This window comes from Haliotis rubra, unplaced genomic scaffold, assembly GCF_003918875.1.
Source record: "Haliotis rubra isolate DU_JTF1 unplaced genomic scaffold, ASM391887v1 Scf536, whole genome shotgun sequence".
NCBI lineage: Eukaryota > Metazoa > Mollusca > Gastropoda > Lepetellida > Haliotidae > Haliotis > Haliotis rubra.
In genome coordinates, this window is record NW_025767231.1 from 574,465 (window position 1) to 598,166 (window position 23,702).

Below are 23,702 nucleotides of genomic sequence, written 5' to 3' on the forward strand. Positions count from 1 at the left end.
GGTGAGGGAGATACCCCACTGGGAGACAGACAGGGGTCAGGTACAGTTGGAGCATCAGATACCTGCTCATATCAGGGTATGGGGGTGGAAGGGATGGGTGAGGAGATACCCCACTGGGAGACAGACAGGAGTCAGGTACAGTTGGAGCATCAGATACCTGCTCATATCAGGGTATGGGGGTGGAAGGGATGGGTGAGGGAGATACCCCACTGGGAGACAGACAGGGGTCAGGTACAGTTGGAGCATCAGATACCTGCTCATATCAGGGTATGGGGGTGGAAGGGATGGGTGAGGGAGATACCCCACTGGGAGACAGACAGGGGTCAGGTACAGTTGGAGCATCAGATACCTGCTCATATCAGGGTATGGGGGTGGAAGGGATGGGTGAGGGAGATACCCCACTGGGAGACAGACAGGGTCAGGTACAGCTGGGGCATCATATCCTGCTCATAGGGTATGGGGTGGAAGGGATGGGTGAGGAGATACCCACTGGGGGAGACAGACAGGAGTCAGGGTACAGCTTGGGGCATCATATCAGGGTATGGGGGTGGAAGGGATGGGTGAGGGAGATACCCTGGTGGGAGACAGACAGGGGTCAGGTACAGTTGGAGCATCAGATACCTGCTCATATCAGGGAATGGGGGTGGAAAGGGATGGGTGAGGGAGATACCCACTTGGGAGACAGACAGGGGTCAGGTACAACTGGGGCATCATATCAGGGTATGGGGGTGGAAGGGATGGGTGAGGGAGATACCCCACTGGGAGACAGACAGGAGTCAGGTACAACTGGGGCATCATATCAGGGTATGGGGGTGGAAGGGATGGGTGAGGGAGATACCCCACTGGGAGACAGACAGGGGTCAGGTACAGCTGAGGCATCAGTTACCTGCTCATATCAGGGTATGGGGGTGGAAGGGATGGGTGAGGGAGATACCCCAGTGGGAGACAGACAGAAGTCAGGTACAGCTGGGGCATCATATCAGGGTATGGGGGTGGAAGGGATGGGTGACAGAGGGAGATACCCCACTGGGAGACAGACAGGGGTCAGGTACAGTTGGAGCATCATATCAGGGTATGGGGGTGGAAGGGATGGGTGAGGGAGATACCCCACTGGGAGACAGACAGGAGTCAGGTACAGCTGGGGCATCATATCAGGGGTATGGGGTGGAAGGGATGGGTGGGGAGATACCCCACTGGGGAGACAGACAGGGTCAGGTACAGTTGAGCATCAGATACCTGCTCATATCAGGGTATGGGGGTGGAAGGGATGGGTGAGGGAGATACCCCACTGGGAGACAGACAGGAGTCAGGTACAGTTGGGGCATCAGATACCTGCTCATATCAGGGTATGGGGTGGAAGGGATGGGAGATACCCACTGGAGGAGGAGGGTCCAGATGGACCCCACTGGGGAGGGATGGTGAGGGGACCCACAGGAGTCAGACACACAGCTGGGGCATCATATCAGGTATGGGGGTGGAAGGGATGGGTGAGGGATACCCCACTGGGGAGACAGACAGGGTCCAGGTACATCATCATATCAGGGTATGGGGGTGGAAGGGATGGTGAGGGAGATACTGCTGGGAGACAGACAGGGGTCAGGTACAGTTGGGGCATCATATCAGGGTATGGGGTGGAAGGGATGGGTGAGGGAGATACCCCACTGGGGAGACAGACAGGGGTCAGGTACAGCTGGGGCATCATATCAGGTATGGGGGTGGAAGGGATGGTGGAGGAGATACCCCACTGGGAGACAGACAGGGGTCAGGCACAGTTGGAGCATCAGCTGGATACCTGCTCATATCAGGGTATGGGGTGGAAGAAGGGATGGGTGAGGGAGATACCCTTACTGGGAGACAGACAGGGGGTCAGGGTACAGTTGCATCCTTATCAGGGTATGGGGTGGGAAGGGATGGGTGAGGGAGATAATGCCCACTGGGAGACAGACAGGGGTCAGGTACAGTTGGAGCATGATACCATCATATCAGGGTATGGGGGTGGAAGGATGGGTGAGGGAGATACCCTGGTGGGAGGAAGACATGGGGGGTGGGGTCAGAGATACAGTTGGAGCATCAGATACCTGCTCATATCAGGGTATGGGGGTGGAAGGGATGGGTGAGGGAGATACCCCACTGGGAGACAGACAGGGGTCAGGTACAGTTGGAGCATCAGATACCTGCTCATATCAGGGTATGGGGTGGAAGGGATGGGTGAGGGAGATACCCCACTGGGAGACAGACAGGGGTCAGGTACAGCTGGGGCATCATATCAGGGTATGGGGGTGGAAGGGATGGGTGAGGGAGATACCCCACTGGGAGACAGACAGGGGTCAGGTACAGTTGGAGCATCAGATACCTACTCATATCAGGGTATGGGGTGGAAGGGATGGGTGAGGGAGATACCCACTGGGGAGACAGACAGGGTCAGGTACAGTTGGAGCATCAGATATCTGCTATCATCAGGGTATGGGGGTGGAAGGGATGGGTGAGGAGGATGCCAGAGATGGGTGAGGGAGATACCGCTCATATCCATCAGGGAAGGATGGGTGACAGGGAGACAGACAGGGTACAGTTGGAGCATCAGATACCTGCTCATATGGGGCATGGGGGTGGAAGGAAGGGATGGGTGAGGAGATACCCCACTGGGAGACAGACAGGGTCAGGTACAGCTTGGGCACAGATGCCTGCACCCCAGGTATGGGGTGGAAAGGATGGGTCAGGGAGATACCACACTGGGAGACAGACAGGGGTCAGGATTTACAGCTGGAGCATCATCAGCTCATATCCAGGTATGGGGTGGAAGGGATGGGTGAGGAGACACCCCACTGGGAGACAGGACAGGTACAGGTATATCACGGAGCATCAGGCCCACCTGCTCACATCAGGGTATGGGGTGGAAGCCCATGGGTGAGGGAGACACATTTGGTGGGAGGAAGCCAGGGCTTCAGGCAAACCACAGTTATGGAGCACTGGGTGGCACCTGCCAGCATCAGGCATGGGGGTGGAAAGGGATGGAGGTGAGGGAGATACCCCACTGGGAGACAGACAGGGTCAGGTACAGTTAGGGCATCATATACCCAGGGTATCAGGGGTGGAAGGGTGGAGATACCCCACTGGGAGACAGACAGGGTCAGGTACAGCTGGAGCATACCCCAGATACCTGCCCATATCAGATACCGGGCATGGGGGTGGAAGGGATGGGTGAGGGAGATACCCCACTGGGAGACAGACAGGGTCAGGTACAGCTGGAGCATCATATCAGGTATGGGGATGGAAGGGATGGGTGAGGAGAGATACCCCACCGGGAGACAGACAGGGTCCACTGGGGCATGCATCAGGAGGTATGGGGGTGGAAGGATGGTGAGGAGATACCCCACTGGGAGACAGACAGGGGTCAGGTACAGCTGGGGCATCATATCAGGGTATGGGGGTGGAAGGGATGGGTGACAGAGGGAGATACCCTCATGTATTTGACGATGTGTCATGGACCATTATCACTATCACATGGTTGTAGACGGGGGTGGGTGGGTGGGTTATCACATGTAGGCAGGGAGGTGGACTGTCACATGGACCATCATCACTGTAGACAAGGCGGTGGGCTGTCACATGGACCATCATCACTGTAGGCAGGGAGGTGGGCTGTCACATGGACCATCATCATTGTAGACAAGGGGGTGGGCTGTCACATGGACCATCATCACTGTAGACAGACGGGTGGGCTGTCACATGGACCATCATCATTGTAGACAGGGGTGTGGGCTGTCACATGGACCATCATCACTGTAGACAGGCGGGTGGGCTGTCACATGGACCATCATCACTGTAGACAGGCGGGTGGGCTGTCACATGGACCATCATCACTGTAGACAGGGGGGATGGGCTGTCACATGGACCATCATCACTGTAGACAAGGGGGTGGGTTGTCACATGAACCATCATCACTGTAGACAGGGGGTGGGCTGTCACACTGATCATCATCACTGTAGACAGGAGGTTGAGCTGTCACATGGATCATCATCACTGTAGACAGGGGGGATGGGCTGTCACATGGACCATAATCACTACATGTTTTGACTGTCAGCATATTGTGAGTGTTTTCTTTCTTTCCTGGAATATTTGCTTGTAGATAGTGTTAGGCAACAAGCAACCCACCCATACACAGGTACAGCATGGATTGTATACTCTGAGTCTGATATCAGTGACAGACAGATGTTTATACACAGTGAAATATTTGGCATGCTCCACTGTAGCCTTGGTTTATGCTTTTGTTTACAAATTGAAGCTGTCTACTTTATTCTACATCCTACCAGCGCCCTTGAGAATACTACTGATGACACACATACAACAACTGGATACCCATCATGCTGGGAGACCTTGTCTGCCCTGGATCTCCTGGTGGCAGGCTCATTTACAAACACAGGAACATCTTTCATACATATGCCACACACTGTAAATTGGTGAGATGGGAATGATTGTTGGTGAATAGCAAGTTACACCCCCACATCTTCCCAGTAATTACACTGTCACCTCAGTAGGGTGGACATCACTACAATAGATTCACTCTGCTGGAAGATATTGCTTATCAAATGCGTGCACTATTTGCAGGAAATATGATGTATATGAAGACAACACACCTAGACACAGTAATGTTGTAATGAACAGGCTGATTGCAGGGAACATGGGACTGGATACTGGTTGTAATGAACAGGCTGATTGCAGGGAACATGGGATTGGATACTGGTTGTAATGAACAGGCTGATTGCAGGGAACATGGGACTGGATACTGGTTGTAATGAACAGGCTGATTGCAGGGAACATGGGATTGGATACTGGTTGTAATGAACAGGCTGATTGCAGGGAACATGGGACTGGATACTGGTTGTAATGAACAGGCTGATTGCAGGGAACATGGGACTGGATACTGGTTGTAATGAACAGGCTGATTGCAGGGAACATGTGCATAATGGACTGGATGGGACTGGATACTGGTTGTAATGAACAGGCTGATTGCAGGGAACATGGATTGGATACTGGTTGTAATGAACAGGCTGATTGCAGGGAACATGGGATTGGATACTGGTTTGTAATGAACAGGCTGATTGCAGGGAACATGGGACTGGATACTAATGAACAATAGGATACTGATTGAACAGGCTGATTGCAGGAACATGGACTGGATACTGGTTGTAATGAACAGGCTGATTGCAGGAACATGGGACTGGATACTGGTTGTAATAGAACAGGCTGATTGCAGGAACATGGGATTGGATACTGGTTGTAATGAACAGGCTGATTGCAGGGAACATGGGACTGGATACTGGAACATGGGATTGGATAATGAACACAGGCTGATTGCAGGGAACATGGGATTGGATACTGGGTAATGAACACTGGATTGCAGGGAACATGTAATGAACAGGCTGATTGCAGGGAACATGGGATTGGATACTGGTTGTAATGAACAGGCTGATTGCAGGAACATGGGACTGGATACTGGTGCAGGAACATGTAATGAACAGGCTGATGCAGGGAACATGGTTGTAATGTTGCAGGAACAGGCTGATTGCAGGGAACATGGGATTGGATACTGGATTGGTTGTAATGAACAGGCTGATTGCAGGGAACATGGGACTGGATACTGGTTGTAATGAACAGGCTGATTGCAGGGAACATGGGATTGGATACTGGTTGTAATGAACAGGCTGATTGCAGGGAACATGGGATTGGATACTGGTTGTAATGAACAGGCTGATTGCAGGGAACATGGGACTGGATACTGGTTGTAATGAACAGGCTGATTGCAGGGAACATGGGATTGGATACTGGTTGTAATGAACAGGCTGATTGCAGGGAACATGGGATTGGATACTGGTTGTAATGAACAGGCTGATTGCAGGGAACATGGGATTGGATACTGGTTGTAATGAACAGGCTGATTGCAGGGAACATGGGATTGGATACTGGTTGTAATGAACAGGCTGATTGCAGGGAACATGGGATTGGATACTGGTTGTAATGAACAGGCTGATTGCAGGGAACATGGGATTGGATACTGGGTTGTTGTAATGAACAGGCTGATTGCAGGGAACATGGGATTGGATACTGGTTGTAATGAACAGGCTGATTGCAGGGAACATGGGATTGGATACTGGTTGTAATGAACAGGCTGATTGCAGGGAACATGGGACTGGATACTGGTTGTAATGAACAGGGTGAACATTATGAACTTAGGATGTGATACTAGTTGTTGTTTGCAGGGAACATGGGATTGGATAGCCGGATGACCATACTCTACTTTGAATCTGATGACCATGCGTATTAAGTTTGATATTTATAATGAAACCGCATTTCACAGACGTAGCCTAACTTAAGAATCACAGAGTGTGTGTCCATCATGTACCCTCTACCTGAAGCAGGTGTTATTGTCCACAGGCATGTCTGTGAAGCAGATGATCCTCCCGATTGTTGAGGGGCAAACCGGGGTACCTGGGTTCCTGGGGTAACATGGGTCATAGTGAATGCCAGGCTGGAGTCCTAATGGGGTGAGAGTGACCCCTGAGTCAAGAGGGCCACTTCAAAGTCAAGACTGGATTAACACCTTGCTCTTTAAGTGGAGGACATGGTTTTCTTGTCAGTTTCAGATGCTTCAAAGTAGAGTGTTTTCATTTCATGCATTAGGTGAAAAATTTCCAAATGAAGGCTTCAGTTCTGGCCTTTTGATGAACTTTTTGTTTTACTTTTTGAGAAATATGCATATCTTGTGGCATAAATATGTAGTCTGACTTTAATTTACACAAGGCACCAGAAGGTTAGATTGATCACATAGTCACATTTATGTTGAAATCCACAAAGTCATCATCTTTTGCTTCTTGCAACAGTGCGCGTGAGTGCCCAATTCACTACCTTCCAACACATACATGTAAACAGTGGAGAACTGGTATAGCCCTAACTACTGAATGCCCCATGGCCAGCACAGCCATTTAGGCGGTCAGTAGAGTGAGTTGCTAAGGGTCAGCAAGGGGAGCAACATACAAATACCCACCAGTGAGTGTTTATGGCACAGGCTTTTATTGACAGCCATTCACACATGAAGACACCGCTGGCCTCTGCTCAGCTGAATGAGGCTCCACAGGGGTGTGTAGCTGTTGAGATATGTGAATGTTTCAGTCAACCACGCAGATACTAAGATATGTCAGTAACAGTCAGTTGTCAGCTCTGAACAGTTAAATAAATAAATTCATAAATTTAAAAGTCTATTATGTACATCCCAGAAGAATCTAATCAAATGTGTACAGTATTACAATTACCATGCCTATATAAAAAGAAATATATATTTAGAAACACTTTAATTGTCATTTGTATATTTTTGTGAACTATGTTCTGTATATTTTGTATATGGGCCCTTGGCCTTATTACAAATAAACTCCTTTTGACTTGACTTTGAACAGTTAAATATCAATGTTAATCTTTTCTGATACACTAGATATGAATATCCATTGCAAAACATAAAAACAACATGTTTATCAACTATTTCTCAGACCAGTGCAAATATGTTTTCTCACAGTGTACAGACAGGATAATAGGTCTTGGGTGAGGGAAAAGTGATCTCTGAGGATATGATATAATTTATACCTGCTTACCTTATGTACATCCTAATTTCTCGTGACCCTCACCCATGGGTTAGACAAGGTGTTAATACTATGTGTATACAACTATTCCTCTTGACCCTCACCCATAGGCTAGACAAGGTGTTAATACTGTGTGTATATCGCTATACTGTGTGTATATCGCTATTCCTCATGACCCTCACCAGTGGGTTAGACAATGTGTTAATACTGTGTGTATACTGCTATTCCTCGTGACCCTCACCAGTGGGTTAGACAAGGTGTTAATATTGTATGTATACCGCTATTCCTCATGACCCTCACCAGTGGGTTAGACAAGGTGTTAATACTGTGTGTATACAGCTATTCCTCGTGACCCTCACCAGTGGGTTAGACAAGGTGTTAATACAGTGTATATTGCTAGTGCCTATACCCTTGCTATGCCTGTGTGATACCGCTATTCCACCCGTGGGTTAGACAAGGTGTTAATACTGTGTGTATATCGCTATTCCTCATGACCCTGACCAGTGGAATTCTATGTGTATACCGCTATTCGTCGTAACCATCACTCCTGGGTTAGACAAGGCGTTAATACTATGTGTATACTGCTATTCCTCGTAACCCTCACCAGTGGGTTAGACAAGAAATGAATTCTGTGTGTATACCCCTACTCCTCGTGACCCTCACTAGTGGGTTAGACAACTTATGAATCGACAGTACAGTACAGGCAGCACATGTTATATTAAACATTATTTTCGAGGACTGTAACCAGCGGAGCACGTACATGGCTTGCCTATTGAGCTACTGACAGGGGAATGTAGCAGAGTAACAGTACCTTTCATGGATATGTATGTAGTATTTGGCATGGATTTCCCCTATTTGGTGACATAACTCAACATGGATACCCGCTACACCAAGGGGCGACGGGGATCGTCAGGCAAGGATTATGTCCAGGTAGGAGAATTTTATATCACCAAAGCTTTGACAGAGTGACAAAGATAAACTTGGAATCTCGTGTCAGTCTATTTCTTTATGTTCAGAATTACTTGGTGCAAGTGCATGTAAGTCCCGACAACTTTGTTCCTGTGTAGATGTTCAGCTTAATGGTACAACCAGCTGTAAGACCTACATAGGGCAACTGATTTTAATAAAAACACACGGTGTGTGTGTGTGTGTGTGTGTGTGTGTGTGTGTGTGTGTGTGTGTGTGTGTGTGTGTGTGTGTGTGTGTGTGTGTGTGTGTGTGTGTTGTTTTCTGACAATTGGATGCTGTGGGTACTGGAGTTTTGTCTGCTGACACTGTCCAAGGTTTCACGATTATACACTGTCCAAGGTTTCACGATTATACACTGTCCAAGGTTTCACGATTATACACTGTCCAAGGTTTCACGATTATACCTCTACTGATGGTGACCGTTGAGGGCTTATATCTATGGTGTGTTTGTGTAACAGTAACTTTTTTAAAGACAACAGTGTGTCCTTCATGTGAAATATATTTGGTCTCTTAGAATTTCATGCCCATTTCATGATACATTTAAAGTAATTTTCATACTTTGTGTCAAAGTCGGCTTCCTGGTTAGACTTTGGTCTGACACGTGATTCACTGTGCTGTTGAAAGTTATGCTCTCTCTTTGTAACTGTCCATTCATTCCTTCTATCATACTTCACAAACAAGAAATTTGATAGAAACTGCTCCTGACAAGATAATACTGGTACAGTCATGTATGCTGTGTGCATAGGCGGATCCAGAAGTGAGGTGGGTGCATCTCTCTCTCTCTCGCTCTCTCTCTCTCTCTCTCTCTCTCCCCCCCCCCCCTTTATCCTGAGAGTTTATTAAATCACCCATGAAAATGGATGAATATGATCAACATTCACAATTACACTGAATCAAATGCTTCAAGATATTTTAATTAAACCAAGAATCGATGTATAAGGAATAATAGTATGACGTGTGTTTATATGCAGGGAATATGAGAATGGATCCGACCAGCACATTCACACCAACTTTATGTGAAAAGCATTTTCCTTCTTGTAAAGCAGTCTTGATTCAGACATACTCTATCTGTTGAGATTCACTCCCAACACCATACACAGAATTAATGACAGTGTGACGGATATATGTATATTGCGGCACCAGTGTCTCTGCAGCCCAGAGGGCGGCTTATCTCACAAAGGCTTATTGCCATTTGTTTATGTCAACATTGATTCACTCATAAAGCAACAAATACTATACTTGGAGGTGGTGTCAGATTCAGACAAGGAATTCATTCCTACACAGCCAACTTATTGTTTAACCAACAACACCATAATCAGTGAACCTGTTCCTGAAGGTAAATAAGCATGGATAGGAAATTTACACTGAGATAAGTGCGGTGTGTATCAGTATGTTGTTTATCTTATCATACATGTTAGTCATAACTACAGTCGGCAGACAATAGGCAAAGTGTCAAACAATCTGGCAGATCAGTGTTGTTGAACATCGTTAGGAAAATAAAACATCTGTGGATGTATCAGACATCTAGTCACACATGATTGGCATTCGATGGATCTGTTTTAACATCTGTGGATGTATCAGACATCTAGTCACACATGATTGGCATTCGATGGATCTGTTTTAACATCTTGATGAAGATCACCTGATGAAGGGACCTGGAATGGTCTCGAAACGTTGTGAGAGAAATTAAAAAAGAAGTTTAATCCATAAAAATATCTTGGACATCAATGTACAACTTCGAAATGCCACTGAAAGACATCTTGAAAAAGTGTTCTCAAACATTTCATTGGGTAATTTCCAACACACCAAAGTTTATATTTATCTATTTTTGACCATATATGACAATTGTTTCGTTGATCCAAATGAAATCAATTGTACTGTTCCCTTTGACCCAACCATTTGAGGTAATGAGCACGCCCAGTGTCATCTGCATCTTGCCATCATGGGGCAATGTCACTGCAGAGGACAGGGGCAGAGGGTTGGATATTTATGTCTAACCTGAAATGAAGTAAGTCACTCTGCAATGTGAAACGCAGAGGTCGAACATCATGCACATTAAATAACAAGGACTTGGTGATCAATTTGAATTGACCATAATTGTGACCATGGTGTATCTGGCCAGCATGGAGCCCTGGGCCTAGATTTTCAAAGCTCTCTTAGCACTAAGATAGTCGTAAGTTAATGTTAATGTTTGGCACTCACGACTATCTTAACAATAAGAGAGCTTCGAAAATCTAGGCCGTTGACTGTCCACTGTCATGTATGAAGCTACCTTCAGACACATGGAAACAACACTGGCCACATGGTCTCAGATCTTTAATTGATGGCTGGTTGAGACTGACAGCTATCTAACCTGCTGAAAATGCATTTGCTCTTTCCTTTCCCACGAAGTTGTAAGAAAACTCTGGTTTGAGGATATCATTATTACAGTAATGGTAAGTGCAAATTTCTCCCTCAAGTGTATTTATTTCACCAAAGGAATGCTATCTATTTCTTCTCCACTGGAATATTTACTCTTAAGCTGCATAAAGAAGTGGAACAGGCAGTTAAAGAAATTGGCACCACACACATTGAAATGTACATGAGTGGATTGTAGTAGTTTAACTGACATGCTGACAAGTCCCTAGTGAAATGAACATGAAATGAACATATGTCTGTACTGCTGAGCTAGTCATGTTGTAGGAAGTGGTTGTGATAAAAACATCACTAACTCTCACAGATGTGATAAGCTTCAGTGTAGGCTCTGAGGATGGGGAGCATGGTATAGTTCATGCAGGGTTCTATATAGTTCATGGTTCTGTATCGTTCAGGGTTCTATATAGTTCACAATTCCGTATAGTTCATGGTTCTGTATTGTTCATGGTTTTGTATAGTTCATGGTTCTGTATAGTTAATGGTTCTGTTTAGTTCATGGTTCTATATCATTCATGGTTCTGTATAGTTCATGGTTCTGTTTAGTTCATGGTTCTATATAGTTCATGGTTCTGTATTGTTCAGGGTTCTATATAATTCACAATTCCGTATAGTTCATGGTTCTGTTTAGTTGATGGTTCTATATAGTTCATGGTTCTGTTTAGTTCATGGTTCTATATAGTTGATGGTTCTGTTTAGTTGATGGTTCTGTTTAGTTCATGGTTCTATATAGTTCAGGGTTCTGTATAGTTAAGGGTTCTGTGTAATTCAGGATTAAGCATAATTTATTTTACTGTATAGTTTATTTTTCTGTTTAATTGGTGGCTCTGTACAATTCATAGTTCTGTCTGATTCCTGGCTCTGTGCAATTCCTGGTCATGTATTATTCCTGCCTAGGTTATATTTATATATAGATCCTGTGTGTTCTACATGTGTTTTGTTTGTGGCACACTTACTGTTTTGTTCTGCCATAATGATCATGTGCTCTTCCCTTCTTCCCAGAGGCTGTGAGGCAGATAATGTGCCTTGTCTGTGCCTGATGTCAAGAAAGATTTTCCTCATCTTTGCAGTCACTGAGTGCTCTGCAGTTTGAGGATTATATCTAGGCCTTGTTGTGAAAACAATTCTATCTGACTTAGATGTGGTTTTATTCAGCAATCCATGAGATTAGAGTTAGGCGATGAACCCTTTGTTCTTGAGAGATTGAATGTCTGGAAATGTCCTTTCTGGCGTGTCTCTGGATGGGACTTCATACTGTGAGCTTCCCTGAAAGATTTCAATTTGAAACTGATACTTTGTTTACCATGAGGCTATCAGAGAAGGGCATCTAAATGTAATGTTTAGTCTGTCAGAAAGATACTCATTTGATTCAGCCCAAACCCCTATTTTGTTATAAGTCTAATTGCTGAAGACAATTTTTAATAAATGTGTTCCCAAGAAATGAAATTTATTCTGGAGGTTGTGAGTGGGAGGAGGGTGTCACAGGATGGGAAAGGATGGGAAAGGAAGGTTTGTTGGGTGTGACATATGTGTTGAATTGCAGAACCACAGAAAGACATTGTTGCTGAAGGACAGGCATTATTTGGGTGGTCTCAATTATAGACATATTCTGCCAATATTGCTAGTGGTCTCAAATGTCTCTGAGGTAATCTGATCTGTCAAGCGTTACATGCTGAATACCTAGTCTGCTTTATTGCACCTCCCAGCACTGGGCCAGGCACACAACTATTGTAGTTTACCTGAGTGGTAGGTAGCGCCCCCAGCATTTTTGTGACACGTGTCTGAATATCTACCGTTAATTGAGGGCCCCAGAACACATGTTGAAGTGACCTGGTTTTTGTGTGTGACAGGTGATCTGTGATTATATCACTGGGGGTGAATCCTTTCGATTCACAGATCTAAGTGACACCATACTTCATTGCCAAACAGCAGTCTGAATCCATGATTATTTCAAATTAGACTGATAGAGAAGATAGAGATCTCATTCAGTTCAAAGAAACATTGTAGCAAGCAAAGCAGTTATGTTGAACATGCCCAATTTGATATGGAATATTTGTGTCTGCTTGTGCTATGTAGGGCAGTTTGTTTGACACAAGAGTTGGGGTGTCTGACCACCATCACCAGATTTCACACATTTCTCTGGAAAGTGAGTGAATTTTGTTTTATGCTGCAGGCAGAAACATCACACAGTATGAGTTCGAGCAATCGGTGGTTCATAGTGTAAGAGACCAGTGTATCATGTATTTGATTTCATACAATGCCTGGTCAGACATTGTAATGACCTGATCCTTATTTTACTTGACACATTCTGCCCTGTAATCAACACAGATATGTTTAGCCAAGAAGGGTAAACTGATCCTCATTTTAGTGAAAATGTTCTGCCCTGTAATCAACATAGCTATCTCCAGACCAGCGGGGCAGTAGCTGTCAGCCAAGTACTTTCAATATTCACAAGATCCCCACATGTATTTTCTCAGAATCCACCCATGCCATGTTCGATCATGTTCAAAAGAATTGCCAAAGCTTGTGTGCCAGGACATAGAACAGGTTGTTAAATCGGTACCCGGTAGTATCAGATATAGATGGTAGTATCATTGATACAAATACACCATTGATCCAGTCATCTGACATTTGTGTGAATGTTCTATGTTGAGAGAATGCCATGTTGTCCATCTTGGTTTCTTCATAGATTAACTACTTTGTTTGGATTGTTTGTTGTTTAACACAACACTCAGCAATATTCCAGCTATATGACAGTGGTCTGTATATAACCTAGTCTGGACCAGACCATCCAGTGATTGATACTCAGAGCATTAACCAAGTCTGAAACCAGTCACCTGACCCCATTAGTCACCAGACCCCATTAGTCACCTCAGTTAAGATTTTGATGTGAACTGTCAATGTGTATTATTAAACTAGATTTGGCCAATCAGTGTATGCTTGAAGAAGATATTTAATTTGGGGTGTTTTGTTGCATCATAATGTCTGCTCCTTACTCTCTATCCAAATCCAATGTAATATACATTCAAAGTGTTGGAGATGCTTATACCAGATAGGTGTGAGAAACTGGAGCTGTTACTTTCATATGCATGAATGTGGAGCTGTGACAGTATGCATAAGTACATAACACAGCAAGACTTGATATGTTTATGGCTGTCATGTACCGGTGTCACGCCTTGCATGGGACTGACAGCCATTTATATGTGCTATTTACAACAGGCTTGTATACCTGCATGAGTGCTCTGATGTAGGTACCCTGGTGTTGATGGGGATAAATAACACAGCAACAGTATTGGTTATTACCTTGTCTGCTGTTACATAGTAGGGTAAATAACACAGCAACAGTGTTGGTTATTACCTTGTCTGCTGTTACATAGTAGGGTAAATAGCTCAGCAACAGTGCTGGTTATTACCTTGTCTGCTGTTACATAGTAGGGTAAATAACACAGCAACAGTGTTGGTTATTACCTTGTCTGCTGTTACATAGTAGGGGTAAATAACACAGCAACAGTGCTGGTTATTACCTTGTCTACTGATACATAGTAGGGTAAATAACACAGCAACAGTACTGGATATTACCTAGTCTGCTGTTACATAGTAGGGTAAATAACACAGCAACAGTGTTGGTTATTACCTTGTCTGCTGTTACATAGTAGGGTAAATAACACAGCAACAGTGCTGGTTATTACCTTGTCTGCTGTTACATAGTAGGGGTAAATAACACAGCAACAGTGCTGGTTATTACCTTGTCTGCTGTTACATAGTAGGGGTAAAGTAGGGAGTAAAATAGCTTACAGCAACAGTGCTAACAGCAACAGGGTAATAACACAAAAGCTGGTTAACAGTACTGGTTATTACCTTGTCTGCTGTTACATAGTAGGGTAAATAACACAGCAACAGTGTTGGTTATTACCTTGTCTGCTGTTACATAGTAGGGGTAAATAACACAGCAACAGTGTTGGTTATTACCTTGTCTGCTGTTACATAGTAGGGGTAAATAACACAGCAACAGTGCTGGTTATTACCTTGTCTGCTGTTACATAGGGTACATAGTAGAGATTAATAACACAGCAACAGTAAATGTCTGCACAGCAACAGTACTGGTTATTACCTTGTCTGCTGTTACATAGAAGGGTAAATAACACAGCAACAGTGTTTGGTTATTACCTTGTCTGCTGTTACATAGTAGGGTAAATAACACAGCAACAGTGTTGGTTATTACCTTGTCTGCTGTTACATAGTAGGGTAAATAACACAGCAACAGTGTTGGTTATTACCTTGTCTACTGATACATAGTAGGGTAAATAACACAGCAACAGTACTGGTTATTACCTTGTCTGCTGTTACATAGTAGGGTAAATAACAGCAACAGTGTTGGTTATTACCTTGTCTGCTGTTACATAGTAGGGTAAATAACACAGCAACAGTGCTGGTTATTACCTTGTCTGCTGTTACATAGTAGGGTAAATAACACAGCAACAGTGCTGGTTATTACCTTGTCTGCTGTTACATAGTAGGGTAAATAACACAGCAACAGTGCTGGTTATTACCTTGTCTGCTGTTACATAGTAGGGGTAAATAACACAGCAACAGTGCTGGTTATTACCTTGTCTGCTGTTACATAGTAGGGTAAATAACACAGCAACAGTGTTGGTTATTACCTTGTCTGCTGTTACATAGTAGGGGTAAATAACACAGCAACAGTGTTGGTTATTACCTTGTCTGCTGTTACATAGTAGGGGTAAATAACACAGCAACAGTGTTGGTTATTACCTTGTCTGCTGTTACATAGTAGGGGTAAATAACACAGCAACAGTGTTGGTTATTACCTTGTCTGCTGTTACATAGTAGGGGTAAATAACACAGCAACAGTGTTGGTTATTACCTTGTCTGCTGTTACATAGTAGGGGTAAATAACACAGCAACAGTGCTGGTTATTACCTTGTCTGATGTTACATAGTAGGGGTAAATAACACAGCAACAGTGCTGGTTATTACCTTGTCTGCCGGGGAAGCAGGGGTAAATAACATTGGAAGTATGACAGTATGCTTTTGTTGGTGTATCATTGAACGCAGTTGGTAATATAATATTGTGTTAATATCATAGATGAATATCACTGGTGTTTTGTGGCTCTTATGCGGTTTACTGATCAGATAATGTATTCTAAATGAGGCAAAGGTTAATCTTTCAGTAGGAGGCTATGTGGAAAGAAGGTGCTCTTTGTGGGGCAGGTTCTGGTGGGTTTTAGGGCCACTGAACTACTCACGCCTTACTTCTTCATGAGAGCCAACTCACATGAAGGCAGAGTGCAGGATCATTGTTTCTGTGGCACTGCTTGAATCTTTAACTCTGTAATACTTCAGTTGACATTATGTTGTCTTGTCCTCCAAGTCCAGTAGTGTAGTGAGTGAGTGAGTTTAGTTTAACGCCGCAATCAGCAATATTCCAGTTCTAGCGGTCTGTAAATAATTGAGTCTGGACCAAACAATCCAGTGATCAACAGCATGAACATCAATCTGCGCAATTGGGAACCGATGACATGTGGGTCAACCAAGCCAGCGAGCCTGACCACCTGATCCCATTAGTAGCCGCTTACGACAAGCATGGGTTACTGAAGGTTCATTCTAACCTGGACCTTCCGGGGTTCCAGTAGTGTAAATCGAGTTCTTTAAGTCCAGTTATGCAAGTGTTATCATTAAATCTAGTCATTGAATATTCATGACCAGTTATTGAAGTCTATTATCTGATCGTCCTATCCGACTCTAGTTATCCAAGTCCTGACATCATGTGTTTTTGGAAGTCAATGGTGTGATTATCGAGGTATCCAGATAGTGTCATTGTAGCAGGACTTGACTGTATATGACGGGTGTCAAGCCTAAATAAGATGGTACACATACAAGTAGGGATGTATATTGGCAAATAAATTGTATTGCAATATATTGCAATTCAAGTATCCATATTGCGATACTGTGATATATTGGGAGCTTAAGTGTCTGACAATAAGTGCCACTAACTGTACATGTCAATCCTATTGTCTACATTCTAAGTCCCTAAACATATATGTTATGGTTCTGATAACAGCAATTTCAAAATTAGGTTGCATATTCAGGTATTATATTATCTATTTTATAAAATTTATAGTATTACAGTATGCCGTTTGGCCATTGAATAACAAAGGGAAACATTTGGTGTGAATGAAAGTCTGTGTTGATTTTAATTCAATCCATAAAGATTATCACAAAAATCTTTAAAAAGCGTATTGCAATATACAGGTATACTGGTAATACTGTGCAGTTCTACGTACAAGTATTCAAGACTCATTAGGCAGTCATTGAAAGTGTATTGAGTTGGAGGCAAAACAGTATGGCCCTTTCATCCAAATGAAGAACTTGCCAAGTCTTAACTTCAGTGGTTTCAATGTCATACAATTCAGTTTTAGTTTACAATGGTCCTGTTATACATGTGGTTTGCCAACGTCTATTGACAGGTCAATTGTTAATGCATTTCATTTAGTGGGCAATAATAGACATGCCTTTGATAAACATGAATCGTTTTAGAAAGTTGATATGTTTTCATCGTTAAATATGTCGCGTAATGGAGTCTGAATAGTTCCCACCCAGGTCAGCATGTGTAAGAAATTCAAATCATTTGGACTGTTGATGTGAGGGGGATTTTCAAACAGTAATCCTCATCAATTATTCAATTTGATCGTGAGAAAAATCCTAATGGCTATTTCAGTATTCAGTATCAGAAAAACCCCCACAGTTGAGCACTACAGTGTCCTGCTCAAGGAGACTACACTTACACGTGAGAGCGAGCTACTGATCACATAAAACACCAGCATTTTGAAGCCCATAAAATTCAGACCAGCTTTGCAATTCAAAATAGTATATATGATGGACTTAAATCACGGAATTAAAGAAAAAAATCATACAATAGCAACATAATGAGTTGTGTTTTCTACCAAATGATTCTGATGGGGAAGAAGAGATAAAAAACAGCCTGTTTGACTTGGGCTGCCAGTTTCCCATAATTTGGGATTAAGTCCGCCTTTGATGTGAGTGTAGGTCATGCTTGGTTTTGTAGCCCTTGTAATTGCAATCTCCTAGCTGGCGACAGTTCACAACTTGATCCCATAGTTTTTTCACCGAGCATTTGTGATAGTTTGACTAGATTCAATGCATGCCTCATCTAATGTGTGTGTTGTCAACCATCAGGCTTGCAGAAGTAGGCTGGAGGTAATAGGTTTGGCCGGTGTTGTTAAGTGTTTCAATGTCTATTGGGGAACAGAGGGGTGCAGACAGGATATGAGATTATGAGATAATAGAAAAGAACTTGTAGTGATATGAATGTTTGACACTGTTGTGACTCTGTGTAATTTGGTCACTTTAGAGTCTGAACATTAAAACATGAACTCCACTTGTTTTTTTTTAGAGATTTAAATGGAATGCGGTAAAACAGGATGACTTGCAGAGAGAAAGTTCATCACCATCTGTAGGTTGTAAAGGATCTCCTGTAGATCATTGATGTGATCATGTGGTTGATATTGAAGTACAAGATGGAGTGGAGTGTAGATGAAAGAGATGTAAATCAGTCCAGTGAGGAAGGTCACAAGTTCACCTCCAACCACTTGATGTTTATAGCGGGCTAATCAATCCTAGCAGGTCATTGTACACTTTAGCTGGTCAATTTCATACTTCCTTTACAACTCCAGAAAGTTATTTTATCAACATTGGATATAAAGCTTGAAATGAGATTGAATTATGATAGGCCGTCACAATCACTTGGGCATGCCAGATAATGGCATCATGTGATTTCCTGGGATAGCCTGCAGATCTGTGGTCTCTTGGTGGTGTTGAGATCCAGGGTCTCTTGGTGGTGTTGAGATCCAGGGTCTCTTGGTTGTGTGGAGTTCCAGGATCTCTTGGTGGTGTTGAGATCCAGGGTCTCTTGGTGGTGTGGAGATCCAGGATCTCTTGGTGGTGTTGAGATCCAGGGTCTCTTGGTGGTGTTGAGATCCAGGGTCTCTTGGTAGTGTGGAGATCCAGGATCTCTCTCTTGAGATCCAGGTGTCTCTTGGAGATCCAGGGTATCTTGGTGGTGGTGTTGAGATCCAGGGTCTCTTGGTGGTGTGGAGATCCAGGTTCTCTTGGTGGTGTCGAGATCCAGTGTCTCTTGGTAGTGTGGAGATCCAGGGTCTCTTGGTGATGTGGAGATCCATGGTCTCTTGGTGATGTGGAGATCCAGGTTCTCTTGGTAGTGTGGAGATCTAGGGTCTCTTGGTGCATTGGAGATCCAGGATCCCTTGGTGGTGTTGAGATCCAGGGTCTCTTGGTGATGTGGATATCCAGGGTCTCTTGTTGGTGTGGAGATACAGGGTCTCTTGGTGATGTGGATATCCATGGTCTCTTGGTGGTGTGGATATCCATGGTCTTTTGTTGATGTGGATATCCATGGTCTCTTGTTGATGTGGAGATCCAGGGTTTCTTGGTAGTGTGGAGATCCAGGGTCTCTTGGTGGTGTGGAGATCAGTGCAGCCAGTGCCTGTAGGAGGTGCTGCAGCCAGTGTCTGTAGGATGTGCTGTAGCCAGTGTCTGTAGTGTAGGGTGTGCTGTAGCCAGTGTCTGTAGTGTAGGATGTGCTGTAGCCAGTGTCTGTAGTGTGTGCTGTAGCCAGTGTCTGTAGGATGTGCTGAAGCCAGTGCCTGTAGGATGTGCTGCAGCCAGTGCCTGTAGGATGTGCTGAAGCCAGTGCCTGTAGGGTGTGCTGTAGCCAGTGCCTGTAGGATGTGCTGTAGCCAGTGCCTGTAGGATGTGCTGCAGCCAGTGCCTGTAGGATGTGCTGCAGCCAGTGCCTGTAGAGCGTGCTGAGGCTAGTGCCTGTATGAGGTGCTGAGGTCAGTGCCTGTAGGGTGTGCTGAGGTCAGTGCCTGTAGGGTGTGCTGAGGTCAGTGCCTGTACGAGGTGCTGAGGTCAGTGCCTGTACGAGGTGCTGAGGCCAGTGCCTGTATGAGGTGCTGAGGCTAGTGCCTGTAGGGTGTGCTGAGGTCAGTGCCTCTATGATGTGCTGAGGTCAGTGCCTGTAGGGTGTGCTGAGGTCAGTGCCTGTATGAGGTGCTGAGGTCAGTGCCTGTAGGGTGTGCTGAGGTCAGTGCCTGTACGAGGTGCTGAGGCTAGTGCCTGTATGAGGTGCTGAGGCCAGTGCCTGTAGGGTGTGCTGAGGTCAGTGCCTGTAGAGGTGCTGAGGCTAGTGCCTGTATGAGTGTGCTGAGGCAGTGCCTGTAGGGTGTGCTGAGGTCAGTGCCTGTCTGCAGTGCTGAGGCCAGTGCCTGTAGGGTGTGCTGAGGTCAGTGCCTGTATGGTGTGCTGAGGCTAGTGCCTGTAGGGTGTGCTGAGGCCAGTGCCTGTAGGGTGTGCTGAGGTCAGTGCCTGTAGGGTGTGCTGAGGCCAGTGCCTGTACGAGGTGCTGAGGCCAGTGCCTGTAGGGTGTGCTGAAGCCAGTGCCTGTAGGGTGTGCTGTAGCCAGTGCCTGTAGGGTGTGCTGAGGCCAGTGCCTGTAGGGTGTGCTGAGGCCAGTGCCTGTATGAGGTGCTGAGGCCAGTGCCTGTAGGGTGTGCTGAGGCCAGTGCCTGTACGAGGTGCTGAGGCCAGTGCCTGTAGGGTGTGCTGAGGCCAGTGCCTGTAGGGTGTGCTGAGGCCAGTGCCTGTACGAGGTGCTGAGGCCAGTGCCTGTAGGGTGTGCTGTAGCCAGTGCCTGTAGGGTGTGCTGAAGCCAGTGCCTGTACGAGTGTGCTGAGGCCAGTGCCTGTAGGGTGTGCTGAGGCCAGTGCCTGTAGGGTGTGCTGAGGCCAGTGCCTGTAGGGGTGCTGAGGCAGTGCCTGTGATGTGCTGAGGCCAGTGCCCTTAGGGTGTCACAGTGCTGCAGCCAGTGCCCGTAGTTATATATAGATGTATATGAAGGTAGGTTTACAATACTGCTACTAATACCTACTGTAGTGGTCTCACTAGAATTGGGTTAAGATAATTCCATAGCTTTACACCACTTGATAACACTAGATCAATAACTCAACAAAATGTGCCTATTGTAAATGCAATGTTAGGGCCAGTAGAAATACCAACTGTTTGTGTGTGTTATCACTGTAATCAGGTTAGTAGGGTTCCAGGATTAGGTTCCATGTTTGAGCTGATATTACAGCTGATATCTCTGTACAATATGGGGTGTTTTTTGTGTCATGGTTAGATTTGGTACAACTGCTTTGAAGACTATTCTTGAAGCCTATCACTGTGAAATCGTGCAGTGTGTGTATTAAAGACATTACACTCACATGCTCACTCATTTACTCCTTCATACACTCATCTTACAGAAAGGTGAATACTACTGATAATGAAATGAAATAATGAAACAAGAAATCAGTCTGACCACCCAATCACTAGTCATCTATGAGGTCAAGGAATCAGCCATGTCTACAAGTCTGACCACCCAATCACTAGTCATCTCTGGGGACAAGGAATCAGCCATGTCTACAAGTCTGACCACCCAATCACTAGTCATCTATGAGGTCAAGGAATCAGCCATGTCTACAAGTCTGACCACCCAATCACTAGTCATCTATGGGGTCAAGGAATCAGCCATGTCTACAAGTCTGACCACCCAATCACTAGTCATCTATGAGGTCAAGGAATCAGCCATGTCTACAAGTCTGACCACCCAATCACTAGTCATCTATGAGGTCAAGGAATCAGCCATGTCTACAAGTCTGACCACCCAATCACTAGTCATCTCTGGGGACAAGGAATCAGCCATGTCTACAAGTCTGACCACCCAATCACTAGTCATCTCTGGGGACAAGGAATCAGCCATGTCTACAAGTCTGACCACCCAATCACTAGTCATCTATGAGGTCAAGGAATCAGCCATGTCTACAAGTCTGACCACCCAATCACTAGTCATCTATGAGGTCAAGGAATCAGCCATGTCTACAAGTCTGACCACCCAATCACTAGTCATCTCTGGGGACAAGGAATCAGCCATGTCTACAAGTCTGACCACCCAATCACTAGTCATCTCTGGGGACAAGGAATCAGCCATGTCTACAAGTCTGACCACCCAATCACTAGTCATCTATGAGGTCAAGGAATCAGCCATGTCTACAAGTCTGACCACCCAATCACTAGTCATCTATGAGGTCAAGGAATCAGCCATGTCTACAAGTCTGACCACCCAATCACTAGTCATCTCTGGGGACAAGGAATCAGCCATGTCTACAAGTCTGACCACCCAATCACTAGTCATCTCTGGGGACAAGGAATCAGCCATGTCTACAAGTCTGACCACCCAATCACTAGTCATCTATGAGGGTCAAGGAATCAGCCATGTCTACAAGTCTGACCACCCAATCACTAGTCATCTATGAGGTCAAGGGAATCAGCCATGTGTCTACAAGTCTGACCACCCAATCACTAGTCATCTATCAGAGGTCAAGGAATCAGCCATGTCTACAAGTCTGACCACCCAATCACTAGTCATCTCTGGGGACAAGGAATCAGCCATGTCTACAAGTCTGACCACCCAATCACTAGTCATCTATGAGGTCAAGGAATCAGCCATGTCTACAAGTCTGACCACCCAATCACTAGTCATCTATGAGGTCAAGGAATCAGCCATGTCTACAAGTCTGACCACCCAATCACTAGTCATCTATGAGGTCAAGGAATCAGCCATGTCTACAAGTCTGACCACCCAATCACTAGTCATCTATGAGGTCAAGGAATCAGCCATGTCTACAAGTCTGACCACCCAATCACTAGTCATCTATGAGGTCAAGGAATCAGCCATGTCTACAAGTCTGACCACCCAATCACTAGTCATCTCTGGGGACAAAGGAATCAGCCATGTCTACAAGTCTGACCACCCAATCACTAGTCATCTATGAGGGTCAAGGAATCAGCCATGTCTACAAGTCTGACCACCCAATCACTAGTCATCTCTGGGGACAAGGAATCAGCCATGTCTACAAGTCTGACCACCCAATCACTAGTCATCTCTGGGGACAAGGAATCAGCCATGTCTACAAGTCTGACCACCCAATCACTAGTCATCTATGAGGTCAAGGAATCAGCCATGTCTACAAGTCTGACCACCCAATCACTAGTCATCTATGAGGTCAAGGGAATCAGCCATGTCTACAAGTCTGACCACCCAATCACTAGTCATCTATGAGGTCAAGGAATCAGCCATGTCTACAAGTCTGACCACCCAATCACTAGTCATCTATGAGGTCAAGGAATCAGCCATGTCTACAAGTCTGACCACCCAATCACTAGTCATCTCTGGGGACAAGGAATCAGCCATGTCTACAAGTCTGACCACCCAATCACTAGTCATCTATGAGGTCAAGGAATCAGCCATGTCTACAAGTCTGACCACCCAATCACTAGTCATCTATGAGGTCAAGGAATCAGCCATGTCTACAAGTCTGACCACCCAATCACTAGTCATCTATGTGGTCAAGGAATCAGCCATGTCTACAAGTCTGACCACCCAATCACTAGTCATCTATGAGGTCAAGGAATCAGCCATGTCTACAAGTCTGACCACCCAATCACTAGTCATCTCTGGGGACAAGGAATCAGCCATGTCTACAAGTCTGACCACCCAATCACTAGTCATCTATGAGGTCAAGGAATCAGCCATGTC

General features: G+C 45.1%; 1 protein-coding gene across 6 annotated transcripts in view; it reads left to right on the forward strand.

Annotated features, from left to right (window-relative positions):
* Positions 1–23,702, forward strand: part of LOC124253232 — a 176,970-nt gene that overhangs the window by 54,154 nt on the left and 99,114 nt on the right. The window contains exon 1 of one of the 6 annotated variants that reach the window (XM_046686963.1): positions 8,301–8,555. The exons of the other annotated variants lie outside the window; for them this stretch is intronic. Within the exon in view, the coding sequence (XP_046542919.1) occupies positions 8,499–8,555 (57 nt within the window). The 5' untranslated portion in view covers positions 8,301–8,498. Of the gene's footprint in view, positions 1–8,300; positions 8,556–23,702 lie in introns of those variants that run through there. 6 annotated transcript variants of the gene reach the window in all.